General features: G+C 47.0%; 1 protein-coding gene across 1 annotated transcript in view; it reads right to left on the minus strand.

Moving 5' to 3' along the window:
• armh3 (armadillo like helical domain containing 3) overlaps positions 1-17935 on the minus strand; it is a 193922-nt gene that overhangs the window by 60414 nt on the left and 115573 nt on the right. The window contains exons 21-23 of the mRNA XM_072479710.1: positions 16632-16714; positions 9296-9422; positions 8379-8454 (exon numbers count right to left, since the gene is read on the minus strand). Coding sequence (XP_072335811.1) covers positions 8379-8454; positions 9296-9422; positions 16632-16714 — 286 coding nt within the window. The remainder of the gene's footprint in view (positions 1-8378; positions 8455-9295; positions 9423-16631; positions 16715-17935) is intronic.

The following is a 17935-nucleotide window of genomic DNA, read 5'->3' on the forward strand; positions in this document are numbered from 1 at the left end:
CCCGCAACAGCCAATCAGCAGCTCCGCTCTACTGCCCTCTGCTGGATGCTTGCCTTCACTTGAACAGCTAGGGTCTCTTGCACAGGTATTCCTTCAAGTTACGGTGACCACAATGCACGTATGAAAATTTCCCCCGCAACAGCCAATCAGCAGCTCCGCTCTACTGCCCTCTGCTGGATGCTTGCCTTCACTTGAACAGCTAGGGTCTCTTTCACAGGTACTCCTTCAAGTTACCTGACCACAATGCAAGTATGCAAAGTTCCCCCGCAACAGCCAATCAGCAGCTCTGCTCTACTGCCCTCTGCAAGTGAATCCTCCTCTTGTATTACGGGTTTGGTGGTATCTGGCATGAAGTGATGTGTTGGTCAGACAACATGAACTCTCCTCTTCTTTCAGCACAACCGTTGGGTCCAATTGTACTGCCAGCTAGGCCCCGGCTTTGAAACTGTGTCTGAAAAATAGAAGCCCAACGGAGCCGCTCTCGTCCGCGTGACATCCGACGTTCGGCCTGCAGTGGGGCCTGAACCCACAATCTCCTGACTCAGGAGGGGCGAGAACTTCCAAGGCACAGCTGATGCTCAAGACATTTAATATTTTCCTTTGATGAAGATGTAATTTCCTTCCATTCCTCTCCAATTTTCTTTCTTCCTGTCTTGGCCATATTGATCCAGAAGGGTAGAAATTCCAATCATCAAAGCTCAGACGCATGTTGGGTGCTCATCCTCCATCCCGAGTCTACTGTATTGATGGCACAATGAGAGCACTGGCAGTTCGTTATGGGGGCTTCAGCAACTGTAATTTCTACCCCATAAGATCTTGCATAAACAGGAGGTGGTGTTTATTTCCAGAAAAACATTATATTTTCATTGAGCTCAATCATACATCTCTCTATCTTATTCATATTAGATAACCAACAAGCGTGTCTTTCTGCAAAAATACATCGAGCTTGTGCTTTCGGTCATTTTATGCCATCTGCTTTATTGCATTCACTGGAAATTTAGCCTTGATCAATTTACCTTCTTACCCGTAACTTCCTGTATTTAACTGGTGTCCTTTTATCTAGGATCAGAAGGAGGCTATCGGCTGCTCGAGGAACAAAGGGACAGGAGATGGCAATTCATATCTTGTGGTGTCGGCCGCCAGCGGCTGTGATGTGGTTGGTCTGATTTGCTAAGCCAAGCCACCACATCATTTTGAAAAAGAACAGTCCTCACTGAAGACAGAAGAAGCAGGTGCACTTGGGGGAGTTGAGGATATTAATAAGAGTCTTGGCAGTCTAACTAATCTAGCTCAGTTATTGACTAACTGCCTGGACCCTTAAGTGAAATGGATGCCTTTGTTTTTTTCCCCCCATAGATTTAGTGAACGAGCCAGCACATTTGTTTTTGAGTTTTGGAAAATTAAGGAAAATAATTTTTAAGGGCATCCAATAGCGAGACGAGGAATAGGGAGAGAGAGGAGTTGAACACGTGGCGACAGGGATGGTGCATGAGGGAGGGTTTCAGATTTCTGGAAAATTGGGGCTCATTCTGGGGTCGGTGGGACCTCTACAAATGGGATGGCCTACACCTGGACCAGAGGGGTACCAATATCCTGGGGGGGAAATTTGCTAATGCTCTTCGGGAGGGTTTAAACTCGTTCAGCAGGGGCTTGGGAACCTGAATTGTAGCTCCAGTATACAGGAGGTTGAGAGTAGTGAGGTCATGAGTAAGGTTTCAAAGTTGCAGGAGTGTACCGGCAGGCAGGAAGGTGGTTTAAAGTGTGTCTTCTTCAATTACAGGGGCATCCGGAATAAGGTGGGTGAACATGCGGCATGGGTTGGTACCTGGGACTTCGATGTTGTGGCCATTTCGGAGACATGGATACAGCAGGGACAGGAATGGTTGTTGCAGGTGCCGGGGTTTAGATATTTCAGTAAGCTCAGGGAAGATGGTAAAAGAGGGGGAGGGGTAGCATTGTTAGTCAAGGACAGTATTACGGTGGCAGAAAGGACGTTTGATGAGGACTCGTCTACTGAGGTAGTATGAGCTGAGGTTAGAAACAGGAAAGGAGAGGTCACCCTGTTAGGGGTTTTCTATAGGCCTCCGAAAAGTTCCAGAGATGTAGAGGAAAGGATTGCAAAGATGATTCTGGATTGGAGCGAAAGCAACAGGGTAGTTGTTATGGGGGACTTTAACTTTCCAAATATTGACTGGAAACGCTATAGTTCGAGTACTTTACATGGGTCCGTTGTGTGGAGGGTTTCCTGACACAGTATGTAGATAGGCCAATGAGAGGCAATGCCATATTGGATTTGGTATTGGTTAATGAACCAGGACAGGTGTTAAATTTGGAGGTAGGTGAGCACTTTGGTGATAGTGACAACAATTCGATTACGTTTACCTTAGTGATGGAAAGGGATAGGTAGATACCGCAGGGCAAGAGTTATATCTGGGGGAAAGGCAATTATGATGCGATGAGGCAAGACTTAGGATGCATCGGATGGAGAAGAAAACTGCAGGGGATGGGCACAATGGAAATGTGGAGCTTGTTCAAGGAACAGCTACTGCGTGTCCTTGATAAGTATGTACCTGTCAGGCAGGGAGGAACTGGTCGAGCAAGGGAACCGTGGTTTACTAAAGCAGTCGAAACACTTGTCAAGAGGAAGAAGGAGGCTTATGTAAAGATGAGACATGAAGGTTCAGTTAGGGCGCTCGAGAGTTACAAGTTAGCTAGGAAGGACCTAAAGAGAGAGCTAAGAAGAGCCAGGAGGGGACATGAGAAGTCTTTGGCAGGTAGGATCAAGGATAACCTTAAAGCTTTCTATAGATATGACAGGAATAAAAGAATGACTAGGGTAAGAGTAGGGCCAGTCAAGGACATAAGTGGGAGGTTGTGTGTGGAGTCCGAGGAGTTAGGAGAGGTGCTAAATGAATATTTTTCGTCATTATTCACACAGGAAAAAGACAATGTTGTCGAAGAGAATACTGAGATTCAGCCTACTAGACTAGAAGGGCTTGAGTTTCATAAGGAGATGTTAGCAATTCTGGATTGTGTGAAAATAGATAAGTCCCCTGGGCCGGATGGGATTTATCCTAGGATTCTCTGGGAAGCTAGGGAGGAGATTGCTGAGCCTTTGGATTTGATCTTTAAGTTATCTTTGTCTACAGGAATAGTGCCAGAAGACTGGAGGATAGCAAATGTTGTCCCCTTGTTCAAGAAGGGGAGTAGAGACAACCACGGTAATTATAGACCAGTGAGCCTTACTTCTGTTGTGGGCAAAATCTTGGAAAGGTTTATAAGAGATAGGATGTATAATCATCTGGAAAGGAATAATTTGATTAGAGATAGTCAACACGGTTTTGTGAAGGGTAGGTCGTGCCTCACAAACCTTATTGAGGTCTTTGAGAAGGTGACCGAACAGGTTAATGAGAGTAAAGCAGTTGATGTGGTGTATATGGATTTCAGTAAAGCGTTTGATAGGGTTCCCAACGGTAGGCTACTGCAGAAAATACAGAGGCATGGGATTCAGGGTGATTTAGCAGTTTCAATCAGAAATTGGCTAGCTGGAAGAAGACAAAGGGTGGTGGTTGATGGGAAATGTTCAGACTGGAGTCCAGTTACTAGTGGTGTACCACAAGGATCTGTTTTGGGGCCACTGCTGTTTGTCATTTTTATAAATGACCTGGAGGAGGGCGTAGAAGGATGGGTGAGTAAATTTGCAGATGACACTAAAGTCAGTGGAGTTGTGGACAGTGCGGAAGGATGTTACAAGTTACAGAGGGACATAGATAAGCTGCAGCGCTGGGCTGAGAGGTGGCAAATGGAGTTTAATGCAGAAAAGTGTGAGGTGATTCACTTTGGAAGGAATAACAGGAAGACAGAGTACTGGGCTAATGGTAAGATTCTTGGCAGTGTGGATGAGCAGAGAGATTTTGGTGTCCATGTACATAAATCCCTGAAAGTTGCAACCCAGGTTGAGAGGGTTGTTAAGAAGGCGTACGGTGTGTTAGCTTTTATTGGTAGAGGGATTGAGATTCGGAGCCATGAGGTCATGTTGCAGCTGTACAAAACCCGGGTGCGGTCGCATTTAGAGTATTGCGTGCAATTCTGGTTGCCGCATTATAGGAAGGATGTGGAAGCACTGGAAAGGAGGAGATTTACCAGAATGTTGCCTGGTATGGAGGGAAGATCTTATGAGGAAAGGCTGAGGGACTTGAGGCTGTTTTCATTAGAGAGAAGAAGGTGAAGAGGTGACTTAATTGAGGCATACAAGATGATCAGAGGATTGGATAGGGTGGACAGTGAGAGCCTTCTTCCTCGGATGGTGATGTCTAGCACGAGGGGACATAGCTTTAAGTTGAGGGGAGATAGATATAAGACATGTCAGAGGTAGGTTCTTTACTCAGAGAGTAGTAAGGGCATGGAATGCCCTGCCTGCAACAATAGTGGACTCGCCAACACTCAGGGCATTCAAATGATCATTGGATAGACATATAGACGATAAGGGAATAGTGTGGATGGGCTTTAGAGTGGTTTCATAGGTCGGCGCAACATCGAGGGCCGAAGGGCCTGTACTGCGCTGTAATGTTCTATGTTCTAATAGCAGCTCGCAGGACAGGTTCAGCACGGGTTAGATACAGAGTAAAGCTCCCTCCACACTGTCCCCATCAAACACTCCCAGGACAGGTACAGCACGGGGTTAGATACAGAGTAAAGCTCCCTCCACACTGTCCCCATCAAATACTCCCAGGACAGGTACAGCACGGGGTTAGATACAGAGTAAAGCTCCCTCTACACTGCCCCCATCAAACACTCCCAGGACAGGTACAGCACGGGGTTAGATACAGAGTAAAGCTCCCTCTACACTGTCCCCATCAAACACTCCCAGGACAGGTACAGCTCGGGGTTAGATACAGAGTAAAGCTCCCTCTACACTGTCGCCATCAAACACTCCCAGGACAGGTACAGCACAGGGTTAGATACAGAGTAAAGCTCCCTCTACACTGTCCCCATCAAACACTCCCAGGACAGGTACAGCACGGGGTTAGATACATAGTAAAGCTCCCGCTACACTGTCCCCATCAAACACTCCCAGGACAGGTACAGCATGGGGTTAGATAAAAGAGTAAAGCTCCCTCTACACTGTCCCCATCAAACACCCCCAGGACAGGTACAGCATGGGGTTAGATAAAAGAGTAAAGCTCCCTCTACACTGTCCCCATCAAACACTCCCAGGACAGGTACAGCATGGGGTTAGATACAGAGTAAAGCTCCCTCTATACTGTCCACATCAAATACTCCCAAGTTATTCACATTCCATAGAATGCACAAAGCTTCTTGAATCAGTGACAGTTTGCCAGCGTCAGAATGTGGTCGAGATGGCCACACATTTGCATTGCTGATTGTCCAGAAGGCACAGGGACACAGTGTTGGTGCGATGTTGTTTGAACACGTACAGATTCTGTGATAACATCTGTACCCACAACAGCATGGCTTTCATACAAGGCACTGATTTAGTGAAAGTGGACAAAGTGATGATTGATAACTGGCAACGGTGAAGATTTGAAATCAAATAGTACTGCATGAACTTAATAAAATCTATCTGCTTTTGTTCATGACAATGCAAAGGTTTTTCAGCAGAGATATATCCTTATCAGACCGATTTGTGAATTATTCCAATTGCAAAATGCAGTTAATGGCACTAAAGCTGCCTCATTTATTATCTCAACGCAGAACAAGTAATGAGGGTGAATCTGTAACAGCTATAAATAGCATCTTTGTTCGAGAGAGAACGTCACTTTTTATAAGTCATAATTGGTGGTTTTGTTTTACGTGAGTAAAATCTATAATAAAGTTTTACTACAGAGAAAAACACATAAATCACGTCAATGGAATGAAGTACCCGAGGGCACGGTTTAAAATGGATCAAACAAGGGCATTAATAAAAAGCGAATGTAGATATTAAACTCGGTGAAACATGGGCAGTAAGAGCCTCTGGGTGTGGGTACTTGGAGCAGTGCGATGTGAATGATGATGGTTGATGGGTACACATTAAAAGTTTGGATTGTAAAACACAAAATAAATTTTAAAATGCGCAATTTCAAAGAAATTTTGAAACAAAATTAAGTTAATAACCAAATTAATTTCAATTGAATGTTGTTAATAAGTTACGAGCCGTATTCAACACTTAAGAGCATTGCTGATGAAATTTAATTATGTTATTGACTCAATCTAATCATTAAAGTCACTGGCTGGATTTCAAGGATCCATATGTTGAATTAAGTTTTGCCAATTAATAACCTGATGCCTGAAATTAATTCCTCAATGTATTAATTTGTAATCGGAGTTGAGATTGTGAACAGCACACCTTTTGTGCACAGCTGCAGAGCACCATTCACAGGATGGATCATCACATGAAAAGTGGGACAAACAATTCCTGGAAGTATCACACTAGCTTCAGCCTCTGTCTGAATGGCTGTGCACAGACCTGCAGACTGAGCCAGGAATAGCCGAGGAACAGCCTAGAAATAACCCAGTCTTGCCCCACAATACAACGTCAACTCAATAATATTTTAAACTTCTAGTTGCTGACAGTACAGAAGGTGAGTATTTCTGAAAAGAGAGACATGCATTTGAAGTTTTGCATTGTGCACTCATCAGAACAGACATAAGAAAACGATTTATATTGCACCAGAAAAGTGCTGATTAATCGGCGAGTTGCCTCTGATTTGTGGAGACATTGACATGTAAATGGTACCAGGGAACTACTGTCGCCCATGCGTTTGTTTAATCCAAAAAAAGGAGCAATGCATGGGCATGTCCCTTTTGCCTGCAGAGGACTGGTCGCTGTGAGAATTTTAAATTTTGCGCACGTTAGCAGTTTTTGTTTTTATAATTCATTCCCAGGAGCAGGCAAGGGCTGCCGGTGGTGGCTCAGTGCTTCACTTGGACACTTCAGAGTGCAGCTCAGAGTCAACCCCTGCGAGGTTGGAAATGGATGTGAAGCTCAGGGTCAGCCACGGTGGCACTGAATGGTGCAGCAGGCTCGACGGGCTGCATGGCCAGCTCCTCCTGTTTCTGGTGTTTTTGTACTCGCGACATGCTGGAACAGAGCGAGGCAGGATTCTGGAGAGAAGCAGCAATACTCACAATGGCTGCTAACACCTTAAGAACCAAGGAAATTGGAGAGAGGGAAGAGAAAACTAAACTGCAAAGGGGAGTATAAATGTCCAGAAATTAAGAGGAAAGTTTAGCTGGGCAGTCCTAAGGCAAGTTCAATAGATGAGGACAAGTTAATACTAGAATATTTGGGGGCAGCACGGCGGCGCAATGGTTAGCACTGCTGCCTCATGGCACCGAGGTCACAGGTTCGATCCCAGCTCTTGGTCACTGTCTGTGTGGAGTTTGCACATTCTCCCCGTGTCTGCGTGGGTTTCGCCCCCACAACCCAAAAGATGTGCAGGCTAGGTGGATTGGCCACGCTAAATTGCCCCTTAATTTGAAAAAATGAATTGGGTACTCTCAATTTATTTGTAAAAATATGAAAATATTTGTCTCCCCCCCCAAGCCACACACATCTGGATTTGGAAATATATCACTGTTCCTTCATCATCGCTGGGTCAAATTCCTCCCTAAGAGCACTGTGGTGTACCTACACCATATGGATTGCAGCGGTTTAATAAGGCAGCTCACCACCACCTTCTCAAGGGCAATTAGGGATGGGTAATAAATGCTGGCCAAGCCAGAGGGGAAGCTCTGTCACCTCTGAATCAGAAGGCCATAAGTTCAAGTTCACTCCAGGGGACTTGGGCACAAATGCAGGCTGACGCTTCCAGTGCTGAGGGAGTGCCGTGCTGTCAGAGGTACTGCCTTTTGAATGAGACGTTAAGCCAAGGCCCCATCTACTCTCTCAAGTGGACGTACAAAATCCCACTTCATTGTTTGAAGAGCATCTGGGGAGTTCTCCCTTGGTCTCCTGGCCAATATTTATTATATGACCAGCATCACTAAAACAGAGCATGTCCTTGTATTATTGATGTTTGTGGGATCTTGCTGTGCACAAATTGGCTGGTATGTTTCCTACATTGCAATAGGGATGGCACTTCAGAAAGCACCTCATTGGCTGCAACACAATCTGGGACATCCTGAGGCTGTGAAAATACAAAAGGTAAGTTTGTTTTTCTAACTCTCCTATATTTATACAATGTACTATGTTGTAATACATATTTGTGTGATAAGGGCTAGTAAACTGCACAAGTGATATAACATTTGTATCATAAGATTCAAATACTAGGTCTGTTAAACCAAAGGAAGACAGTGAAAGTGGTTCCTTCTTGCATTCAGTTTACACTGGTTCAGGCCAGCGTTTAAGCTCTCCACTTGCGTGGGTTCCTTACCTGACGTTGACAAGTGCATGCGTCACTTTGCTTGCTGGCTCCTTCCACTGACCACTGTTCGTCGAAAGTCTTAAAACTGTAACAGAACAAAAATAAGGACTCACTTCAAACTGGTCTGTGAATACATTTATTTGAACCTATGTAGACAAAACGTGTCTGACACGTCGAGAAACAACTGGCATTAATGTAACATCTTTGACAACGTCAATATGCAGGGAGTTTCACAGAGACACAAGGTAAAAATAATGGAGAGATTTAGGAGAGGTGGCGAAGTTTTGGGATAAACTTTCAGAAGGTTAGGGAAGAGGAGGAAGTTGAAGGGGGAATTCTAGGGAGTAGGACCTACCAGGCTTACAGCACAACCGACAATGGAGGAGTAAATCAAAAGAGACAGAGAGCCCATATATTAGAAGGCACTAAGGGTTTGGTGTGCCTTATCTTTCCTCAGATGAATCTAAGTTGCTGCGTACATAACCCAGGTTGACACTCCCACTGCCACACTGTCAGAGGTGCCATCTTTCAGTTGAGACATTAAACATAAGCTCCAGCTGCTCGCTTAGATAGATGCAAAAGATCCCACAACACTCAGGCTCGAAGGGCCGAGTGGCCTACTTCTGCTCCTAGGTCATGCTATTTGAAGAGGAGGAGCGGAGTTTTCCCCAGTGCCCTTGGATCAATATTGATCCCTCAAGCAGCAACATCACAAACAAAATGTATTTAATAATTATCCCATTGCTGTTTGTGTGATCTTGCTGTGTGTGAATTGGCTGCCACGTTTACTACATTATAGCAATGTCTACACTTAAAGAAGTGTCATTGACTGTGAAGCACTTTGAGATGTACCAGGGATGTGAAAGAAGCTACAAACTTTCAAGTCTGACTTTCAACTCAGCTTCTCAGTAAGAAAATAAACTCACCCATTGAATATAGGTTATCGAAGACTTGGTGCATTCGAATGATCTCGTAATAAAGTTCATCGTAACTACTTGGCGTGGGGAGGAAAGTGTCACCATACGTAATAAACACGTTGAATAAATTCACAACCTGCAACAAAAGAAAGCCATTCTATAAGTACATCAATGGGAAGAGGATAACCAGGAAAGAGGAGGGCCAATTCCGAACCAACAAGGAAATCTGTGGGTGGAGCCAGATGTCATTGGTAGGGTACAGAATGAATACTTCATATCGGTCTTCACCCAAGAGAATGCGGAGGTGAATATAGAATTCGGGGAGAGTGACTGTGAGGTTTTTGAGCAAATTGTCATCGGCAGTGAAAAGGTACTGGGAGTGTTAGCAGGCTTAAAAGTGGACAAACCTGCAGGTCCGGATGAATTGTGACCCAGGATGCTGTGGAAGCGAGGAAGGAGATTGCAGGGGCTCTGATCCAATTTTATAATTCCTCTCTGGTCTTGGTGGAGGTGCCAGAGGACTGGAGAACAGCTAATGTGGTCCCACTATTTAAGAAAGGTTGTAGAGATACGCCAGGGAACTACAGGCCAGCGAGTCTCACGTCAGTGGTTGGGAAACTACTGGAGAAGATTCTGAAGGAGAGAATCTATCTCCACTTGGAGAGGCAAGGTTTGATCAGGGATAGTCAGAGGGAGGTCATGTCTAACAAATTTGATTGAATTTTTTGAGCATGTGACCAGGTGTGTGGTTGATGTAGTTCAAATGGATTTCAGCAAAGCATTTGACAAGGTCCCACATGGGAGACTTATAAAGAAGGCAAATGCACATGGGGTACAAGGTAACTTGATAGGGTGGTTTCAAAATTGGCTTAGTTGTAGCAGACAGAGGGTGCTGACAGACGGCTGCTTTAGTGACTGGAGGCCAGTGTCCAGTGGCGTACCACAGGGATCTGAACTGGGTCCCCTATTGTTTATCATTTATACAAACAACATAGATGACTATGTGGGGGGTACGATCAGTAAGTTTACGGATGACACAAAGATTGGCCGGGTGGTTAACAGTGAGGTTCAGTGTCTTGGGTTACAGGAAGATTTAGACGGGATGGTCAAATGGGCGGATAAGTGGCAGATGGAATTTACCCCTGAAAAGTGTGAGGTGATACACTTCGGAAGGAGTAATGTGACAAAGAAATATTCAAAGAATGGCCTGACACTGGTACGTTCGAAGGAACAAAGGGACCTTGGAGTGTTTGCCCATAGATCTCTGAAGGCAGAAGGGCAGGTTAGTAGGGTGGTGAAAAAGGCAGACGGGACACTTGCCTTTGTCAATAGAAGCACAGGTTACAAAAGCAGGGAGGTCACGTTGGAGTTATATAGAACTTTGGTGAGGCCACAGCTGGAGCACTGTGTGCAATTCTGGTCACCACATTACAGAAGGATGTGATTGCACTGGAAGGGGTGCAGGGGCGATTCACCCGGGATGTTGCCTGGGATGGAACATTTAAGTTATGAAGAGAGGCTGGATAGGCTTGGGTTGTTTTCACTGGAGCAGAGAAGACTGAGGGGCGACCTGATGGAGGTGGACAGGATTATGAGGGGCATGGACAGGGTGGATAGGGAGCAGCTGTTCCCCTCAGTTGAAGGGTCAGTTATGAGGGGGACACAAATTCAAGGTCAGGGGCAGGAGGTTTAGGGGAGATTTGAGGCAAACTTCTTTTACCCAGAGGGATGTGACGGTCTGGAATGCACGGCCTGGGAGGGTGGAAGAGGCGGGTTGCATCACATCCTTTAGAAAGCACCTGGATGAGCACTTGGCGCGTCACAACATTCAAGGCTATGGGCCCATTGCTGGCACATGGGATTAGGTCGGCAGGTCAGGTGTTTTTCATGTGTCGGTGCAGACTCGATGGGCTGAAGGGCCTCTTCTGGACTGTACTGCTCAATTATTCTGGCACAGTTGTCGGAGGATGGTGGATGATGGAGCAGCACTGCCCCCCCTCAGTTAATGTGAATCAAAGAGATCTTCAGAGACATTTAGCATTGCCTCAAACTGAATGGAGTTCCTGCTCCATCTCATTTAGTATCACCTTAATCCAACCATCACCAAGGTTTTCATTACCCAGACAAACGGGAAACAGTCCTCTGGCTAAAAGAGTCAAATTCTAAAGGCATATTGGCTAGACTGGCACTCCCTTGCATTAGAGAATTAAGCGGTGATCAATTGTGGTGTTAAAAATGATTAAAGAATTTGAGTGGGCCGGTGGAAAGTGGGGGTGTTTTGAATTATAGTCAGGGGGGAGCAAATCTGGAACTCTGACTGGGAGACAGTTGAAAATTTCAAAACTTTGATTGCTAAGGTTTTTTTTTTTGTTGGGGCCCAAGACTTGACCGACACCCTACCCAGAGAGTCGGCTGAGGTAGTGACAGAGAGAGAGAGGGAGACAGAGAGAGAGAGGGAGAGAGAGAGGGAGACAGAGAGCGAGAGGGAGACAGAGAGAGAGAGAAAAAGAGGGAGAGAGAGAGAGGGAGAGAGACGGAGACGGAGAGAGAGAGGGAGACGGAGAGAGAGAGGGAGACAGAGAGAGAGGGAGACAGAGAGAGAGAGGGAGACAGAAAGAGAGAGGGAGACAGAAAGAGAGAGGGAGACAGAAAGAGAGAGGGAGACAGAAAGAGAGAGGGAGACAGAGAGAGAGAGGGAGACAGAGAGAGAGAGGGAGACAGACTGAGAGGGAGACAGACTGAGAGGGAGACAGACTGAGAGAGGGAGGGATAGAGAGAGAGAGACAGAGAGAGGGAGCCAACTTTGCCAGAACCTTACAAGTTTGTGCACAACACGGGAAGTATTAGTGGGAAGGTTCTCGGGCAGATAGACAGAAGTATTGTAGTCAATGTTAAATTAATTTACTTTAATTATTTGGGGAATAAAGTGCCGACTGTTTAAAAAAAAAAACTTTTTTTTTGTTGGGTAATGGTATTATGGGTTGCAGAACCCAAGACATGTAAATGGAATTAGGATGGCGATAGACCATGATCTAACTGAATGACAGATTAAGCTGGAGGTTGAATGGCCCCCTCTTGCTCCTGTGCTCTCTGCGTGCTCCTCTAACTCCAGCAATAAGCTCATTTTGTGCCCATGCAGAAATATCAGTCAGCAGAACTTCACAGAAGTGCATTAAACTATCGCCTGCTGATAGCCGGTTTAATTTGGTGGCTCAGATCATTTTTAAAAATCCAGCATGAAAAAAGAAGCCAAGGAGGAAGGTTGCAGGTTATACGGAGGCTCATGGGACAAGTGGATGTATTTCATTGGGGGGTGGGGGGGGGGGGGGGGGGTGAGAAAGGGACCAGGCATGGAGCGAGTGGGGGGGTGGTTCTGAGTTTGAGGTCAATGAAAAATTAACAAGCTGATCGGTCCGGCGGCCTTTCCCTCTTCCGACAGATTATACGTCAACTGTCCATGTGACTTCATCAGCCTTGTTGCTAGGTTTCTGTTGCTAGGTAACTCTGAACAGCAATCCATCACTTGCAAAAATCCTCCTTTTGCTGCAATCTGCAAACTTTAACATTTCATTTAGTGTAGTGGTTCTTTTTTTTACACCGTTAATACATACCACAAGCTGCAGAATTTCTACAGCCAAGTTCAGGGGGAGATCTGCAAGTTGTCCAATTAGAAATATTGCTACTGTTGGACAAACCTTCTGCTTTGTATTTTTAAGCCAATTCAGTATCCATTTGTATTGACTGCCTTCAGCCCACAAGCTTTAACTGCAGCCAAGAACTGAAGGAAGCATCTGTGCTCCCAGGGAAGTTTTCCACCAATCAGTCACTCACAGTGACAGGGCCACACTATCAAGGGTCAGTCAGTCACACAGTGATAGGGCCACACTATTGAATGTCAGTCAGTGACACAGTGACAGGGCCACACTATCGACGGGTCAGTCAGTGAGGCAGTGACAGGGCCACACTATTGAGGGGTCAGTCACACAGTGACAGGGCCGCACTATCGAGGGGTCAGTCAGTTATACAGTGACAGGGCCGCACTATCGAGGGGTCAGTAACAGGGTCGCACTATCGAGGGGTCAGTCAGTGACACAGTGACAGGGCCACACTATCGAGGGGTCAGTCAGTGACGGGGCCGCACTATTGAGTGGTCAGTCACACAGTGACAGGGCCACACTATCGAGGGGTCAGTCAGTGACGGGGCCGCACTATTGAGTGGTCAGTCACACAGTGACAGAGCCGCACTATCGAGGGGTCAGTCGGTCACACAGTGACAGGGCCGCACTATCGAGGGGTCAGTCACACAGTGACAGAGCCGCACTATCGAGGGGTCAGTCACACAGTGACAGAGCCGCACTATCGAGGGGTCAGTCGGTCACACAGTGACAGGGCCGCACTATCGAGGGGTCAGTCACAGTGACAGGGCCGCACTATCGAGGGGTCAGTCACAGTAACAGGGCACACTATCGAGGGGTCAGTCAGTGACGGGGCCGCACTATTGAGTGGTCAGTCACACAGTGACAGAGCCGCACTATCGAGGGGTCAGTCAGTCACACAGTGACAGAGCCGCACTATCGAGGGGTCAGTCAGTGACAGGGCCGGACTATCGAGGGGTCAGTCACACAGTGATAGGGCCGCACTATCGAGGGGTCAGTCGGTCACACAGTGATAGGGCCGCACTATCGAGGGGTCAGTGACAGGGCCGCACTATCGAGGGGTCAGTCACACAGTGACAGGGCCGCACTATCGAGGGGTCAGTCACACAGTGACAGGGCCGCACTATCGAGGGGTCAGTCAGTCATACAGTGACAGGGCCACACTATCGAGGGGTCAGTCAGTGACACAGTGACAGGGCCGCACTATCGAGGGGTCAGTCACAGTGACAGGGCCGCACTATTGAGTGGTCAGTCACACAGTGACAGAGCCGCACTATCGAGGGGTCAGTCAGTGACAGGGCCGCACTATCGAGGGGTCAGTCACACAGTGATAGGGCCGCACTATCGAGGGGTCAGTCGGTCACACAGTGATAGGGCCGCACTATCGAGGGGTCAGTGACAGGGCCGCACTATCGAGGGGTCAGTCACACAGTGACAGGGCCGCACTATCGAGGGGTCAGTCACACAGTGACAGGGCCGCACTATCGAGGGGTCAGTCAGTCATACAGTGACAGGGCCGCACTATCGAGGGGTCAGTCAGTGACACAGTGACAGGGCCGCACTATCGAGGGGTCAGTCACAGTGACAGGGCCGCACTATTGAGTGGTCAGTCACACAGTGACAGAGCCGCACTATCGAGGGGTCAGTCAGTGACAGGGCCGCACTATCGAGGGGTCAGTCACACAGTGATAGGGCCGCACTATCGAGGGGTCAGTCGGTCACACAGTGACAGAGCCGCACTATCGAGGGGTCAGTCAGTGACACAGTGACAGAGCCGCACTATCGAGGGGTCAGTCGGTCACACAGTGATAGGGCCGCACTATCGAGGGGTCAGTCAGTGACACAGTGACAGGGCCGCACTATCGAGGGGTCAGTCAGTGACGGGGCCGCACTATTGAGTGGTCAGTCACACAGTGACAGAGCCGCACTATCGAGGGGTCAGTCGGTCACACAGTGACAGGGCACACTATCGAGGGGTCAGTCAGTGACAGGGCCGCACTATCGAGGGGTCAGTCACACAGTGACAGGGCCACACTATCGAGGGGTCAGTGACAGGGCCGCACTATCGAGGGGTCAGTCAGTGACAGGGCCGCACTATCGAGGGGTCAGTGACAGGGCCGCACTATCGAGGGGTCAGTCAGTCACACAGTGACAAGGCCACACTATCGAGGGGTCAGTCAGTAACAGGGCCGCACTATTGAGGGGTCAGTCACACAGTGATAGGGCCGCACTATCGAGGGGTCAGTTACAGTGACAGGGCCACACTATCAAGGGGTCAGTCAGTCACCCAGTGGCAGGGCCACGCTGTTGAGAGGACAGTTTCATACTTAACTGTAAACATTTGCTGATGATACAATGATAGGTAGGAAAGTAAGTTGTGAAGGGAACATGAAGTGTCTGCAAAGGGATATAGTTTGGTTGCGTGTGTAGGCAAAACTTTGTCGGATGGATCATAATGTGGGAAAATATGAACTTGCCCAATTTGGCAGAAATAATAGAAAAGTAATATATTCTTTAAGAGATTGCAAAACTCTTGAGGGACGGGGATCCAGCTGGTCCTGGTACATAAGTCACAAAGTTAGTCTGTAGAAGGATCATTTAAATCCAAAACATTAACTGTTTCTCTCCACAGATATTGCCACACCTGCTGAGTTTACAGCGTTTTCTGTTTTCCAGCATCTACACAGCAAGTCTGTAGGTGCAGCAAGTGATCAGGAAGACGAATGGAATGTCGTTGTTTATTGCAATGAAATGAAAATCGCTTATTGTCACAAGTAGGCTTCAAATGAAGTTACTGTGAAAAGCCCCTAGTCACCACATTCCGGCGCCTGTTCGGGGAGGCTGGTACGGGAATTGAACCGTGCTGCTGGCCTGCCTTGGTCTGCTTTCAAAGCCAGCTCTTTAGCCCTGTGCTAAACCAGCCCCACAAATGGAACTGAATATAAAAGAAGGGATGTTTTGTTACAGTTATACAGGATGTTGGTGAGGGCACAGATAGATTGCTGTGTAGAGTTCGAATTTCCTTATTTAAGAAAGGACATAAATGCATTGCAACCAGTTCAGAGAAAGTTCACTCTACTGTTTCACAGAATGAAGGCGTTACCTTACGAGGAAAGTTTGGATAGATTAGGCCTGTATTCATTAGAGTTTGGAAGAATGAGAGGTGACTTTATTGAAATATATCGGATGCTTCGGAGGAGATGTTTCCCCTTGTGGGACAGACTAGAATGAGGGGACGCAGATTAAAAATAAGGGGCCTCCCATTTAAGATGGAGATGAGGAGAAATTTTGTCTCTCAGAGGGTCGGAGGTCAGTGGAAATCTCTTCCCCAGAGAGCGCGGTGGAGGCAGAATCATTGAATATTTTGAAGGCGGTGGTAGATAGATTTTTCACTAACATTGGAGTTGAAGGTTATTTGGGGAAGGCAGGAATGTGGAGCTAAGGCCAAAATCAGATCAACCATGATCTTGTTGATGGTGGAGCAGGTTTGAGGGGCTGAGTGGCTACTCCTGCCCCTAATTCCTATGTAATCCCGACTCTGTGCGTCAGAAAAGACTTAAACATCCGGACAAAAGCTTAGAGGGTTTTGCACTAAGTTGCCTCATTGCCCCATCATCTTGGGGTCACTGCGAGACCCTGGGGGGAGCAGCAAATGCTGACAAAGCGTACATTGAAAAATGATGGCTCACCATTAAGGCCAAAGCGAAGATGTTGTATTTTCCCAGGAGCACAGTCTCATTCGACATCAGGAATTTCAGCAGGTTGATTAGCGCTGAAATCACACGGAACACACAGTAAGGAAGGGAAGAAAACAAAAAGACATCTGCCAAATTTCTCTCCTACTCCCTTGATAGCGGTGCCTAATGGTAGGAAATGACTCACTGGTTTCAGATTCTCACCTGCATATTCACTTCCCAGGATCAGGTCAGAAGGATACTCAGACTCAACATCGACCCAGTCCAACAAAAAGCCACGGTGTACCTTTCACTCCTGTTTCCTGGCCGAGCTCTGCTGACCCATCATGGGCTGCATAACAAATTAAACCCTGGAAGTTTTCACAAGTTCCTCCAGAATCAGCAACAATCTGGCGATGAGGAATTTGTCCCGTGGACATTTACTGTGACATGCTCATCACTAAAAGCTTGTGCACTGGTACAAATGTTAATCAAAAAAGCAAAATGGACCTTCACCTTCATCTCAATGGGGTTGGAATTCAGAGAGGAGTAACTGGAACTTCAGTTGTCCAGAACTCTGGACTGACACCAACTGCAGTAAGTGTTCCGTTCCGGGCACCTCGCCTCAGGAAGGATAGAATAACATTGGAGCTAGTGTCGCGCAGGGTGATCGAATTGAAGTGCTTAAATTGATAACGGGGTTTGATGGGGGGAGGGGGGAGAGAGAGAAAAGAGAGAGAGAAAAGAGAAAGAGAAAAGAGGGGGAGAAGAGGGGGAGAAGAGGGGGAGAAGAGGGGGAGAAGAGGGAGGGAAGAGGGAGGGAAGAGGGAGGGAAGAGGGAGGGAAGAGGGAGGGAAGAGGGAGGGAAGAGGGAGGGAAGAGGGAGGGAAGAGGGAGGGAAGAGGGAGAGAAGCGGGAGGGAAGCAGGAGGGAAGAGAGAAAGAGAAGTGAGAGAAAGAGAGAGAGAAACAGACACTGAATAATAATAATAAAAAACGCTTCTTGTCACAAGTAGGCTTCAGTGAAGTTACTGTGAAAAGCCCCTAGTCACCTCATTCCGGCGCCTGTTCAGGGAAGCCAGTACGGGAATTGAACCCGCGCTGCTGGCCTTCTTCTGCATTACAAGCCAGCTGTTTAGCCCACTGTGCTAAACCATACCCTATTTCTCCTGCTTTGGAAATGCAGGATAAGGGCTAGTTCATTCAGGAACTAAATCACATTTAAAACAAAATGGGGAAAATATTAAATAAACTAATCAAGTTTAAAGAGAAAGAGAATTGCTTGCCCAGACAGAATGCATTCTGCTTTTTAAAAGAACA

This window comes from Scyliorhinus torazame, chromosome 16 (genome assembly GCF_047496885.1).
Source record: "Scyliorhinus torazame isolate Kashiwa2021f chromosome 16, sScyTor2.1, whole genome shotgun sequence".
NCBI classification, from domain to species: domain Eukaryota; kingdom Metazoa; phylum Chordata; class Chondrichthyes; order Carcharhiniformes; family Scyliorhinidae; genus Scyliorhinus; species Scyliorhinus torazame.